At 45.2% G+C, this 2500-nt stretch overlaps 1 protein-coding gene across 1 annotated transcript in view; it reads left to right on the forward strand.

Annotated features, from left to right (window-relative positions):
• Positions 1 to 2500, forward strand: part of kcnk9 (potassium channel, subfamily K, member 9) — a 63392-nt gene that overhangs the window by 1387 nt on the left and 59505 nt on the right. Inside the window, exon 1 of the mRNA XM_015977242.3 lies at positions 1 to 137. This exon is cut by the window's left edge and continues 1387 nt beyond it. Coding sequence (XP_015832728.1) covers positions 1 to 137 — 137 coding nt within the window. The remainder of the gene's footprint in view (positions 138 to 2500) is intronic.

Genomic DNA, 2500 nt, shown 5'->3' on the forward strand with positions numbered 1-2500 from the left:
GGGGAAATACAACATCAGCGAGGATGATTACCGCAAACTGGAGAGCATCATCATGGAGGCTGAGCCCCACAGAGCCGGGGTGCAGTGGAAATTTGCGGGGTCATTTTACTTTGCCATCACAGTCATAACCACTATAGGTAAGCGTCTGTGTGGTCCTCTAAACCATTCTACAAGTTCCAGATAAAGTTCTAGCAACATGTTACAGAGCTGAGGCAGGGCGGAGCTGCGGGGCGCGAGCAGGATCTGACTTCGTGATTGTAAAGGTGTAGAGCAGAAAGTGAACATCAGGGTTGTGTCTGAGAGCGCGGGGGCTGGAGGAGGTGCTGACCGGACAGCTCCGCGGCTGAGTTCAGCACCACAAACCTGATGCTGCTCCCCTCACGCAGCCAGTGGAGCGTGATGTCGCTGGTTCAGGCTGCAGAGATGAATACATTATTTAGAAAATACACATGAAAGTGCAAAGCCTGACACTACCAGGTGTATGGAGCTTTAAATGAACAGGTTATGTTACAACTAATCTAATGTTCACTTTTAAATGAGCAAAACACCTGATCACATTTGGCACAAAAATAAGAGTCTGGAAGGGGAGCTGGTGGAGTGGGGGAGGACTAATGTACCAGTCCTGTCCCCAGTTTGCCAGGCAACACTGAACAGGGACGGTTCTCCATCCGGGTGAGCCTGGATCCTCTGCTGTTTCCAGGCTACAGCAGCAAAAAACACCAACTTTCATGTCCCGTTAGCAGCTGCATCCCTGCTTACTGCCGAGGGCGTGTTTTCAGCTGGGACGTGGACTTGTGTAAACGTAGAAATCAGGTAACTAAAAGGCCAAAGTGGAGGAAAGTCTTCACCTTATTCTATCCAAGTTTGAATAATCGTACTAAGTAAGAAACCAGTGAAGACGGAACGTGAAAAGTGTCCAAACCTTTTCTCCTCACACACAAATCACAGTTCTAGCTTTATGAAAGAATCTGGCCACATCTTCTGCGTTTCACTAAATCCTTCAAACAAAAATCATATTTTTGTGGCTTCAACTAAATATTTATGTTTTTATTTCACTCCATTTGTTTCCTGTTGGTTCCAAATCATAAATAAATGATGTCTCAGTCAGCTTGAAACCTTCAGTGGCCAAACATCGAGGCAGCCAGCGCTGCGTAGAGCTCAGACCAAGAAAAACCCAATTTGCTAAAAAATGGTGAAGCTGCAGTCTTGATCTCCTGTTTAGAGTCAAAAATGTGTTCAGAACTTTCAGACAGATGACCCGAAAATGTGGATTAATGAAGTTTTCTTGATTCAAGAGAAGAAATCACACCGTTTAACCCAGGCAGGCATAAAAGACAAGTATAAAAACATGATTTTTTTCAATCACTTGTGATGATTCACATGCTTTGAATAATTTTGTCACGTCATCCTCTCACCTGTAAATGCAGCAGAACGTTTCTAAAACACTGATGTGGAGCTGTGTTCCTTCCCACCATGTCTGCTACAGAAAGTCAACGCAGCTCGGTGTGAAGCTCTGCAGCACAGACGTAGAAACAAACCGGGCTGTGTCAACAACGAGCAGTTTGTGGAGAGTAATTAAACTCATGGTGTGTGACTGTAGAAGTACGAAGCAAAGATGTGTGTTGGGATATTTGTCGTGGCATGCTGCTTGCTGTGGGCTCACCCAGAGCAGAGTTGTGAATATGCTAAATGTTTGTTCGAGGCTTCCCTAAACTCAACACTTTCTACCACTGCAATAACCCGGGATATAGACTACACAATACAATAAAAACTAATGAAAGGTTGAAGGTGAACAGCAGCAAAAGTTATATGAAATGCACGTCCTCGCTCACCTTCATACTTCCGTTCTTCCTCACCACCACAACAGAACACCTGAAACTCCCTCAGGATGAGGACTTTTCAAGTCTGGGGCGGTTTCATGTGGCTGCAACGGCGCTGACGACAGCAACACGACTAAACGTGGACATGTGGAGTGAATATAGCAGTTATTTTACAGAGCTGTCTTTGGCAGAAGCATCAGTGGATACCAGCAGTACATGTAGTGTTAGAGGTCCACTTCACCAACGCTAAAATACTCGATCTTTCTAATATATGTTCAGTCACTCTGAGTTTCACATGCAGGCTGAACGTGGAAATGGTCTCTTACCCCTATTTCCTGCCATAGCTGCTGACAGAAAATAGACCAGGGGAGTGCTTGGATTAAAGTAGCCACTCAGGTCTACGTCACAGGGAGATTTGCACCCACCCACCTGCAGCTGCAGAAGGCTGTTGTTAGTTAGCATCCAGGAGAGCAGAGCGTGATTCAGCTAGTGGAAGCTAATCGTTAGCATTAGTGGCTCCACCACACTGCAGAACTCCTTCAGGCTTGCGTTCGGAGAAAAAACATCAACTTTGTGTTTTTCAACTAAAAGGGAAAATCAAATGACAAAAGTGGAAGAGACACATGACTGTAAGCAGCGAGACATTTGCATAACATGATTAGTAATGAGGCAGACTCCAA

Source organism: Nothobranchius furzeri, chromosome 11 (assembly GCF_043380555.1).
Source record: "Nothobranchius furzeri strain GRZ-AD chromosome 11, NfurGRZ-RIMD1, whole genome shotgun sequence".
Lineage (NCBI taxonomy): Eukaryota > Metazoa > Chordata > Actinopteri > Cyprinodontiformes > Nothobranchiidae > Nothobranchius > Nothobranchius furzeri.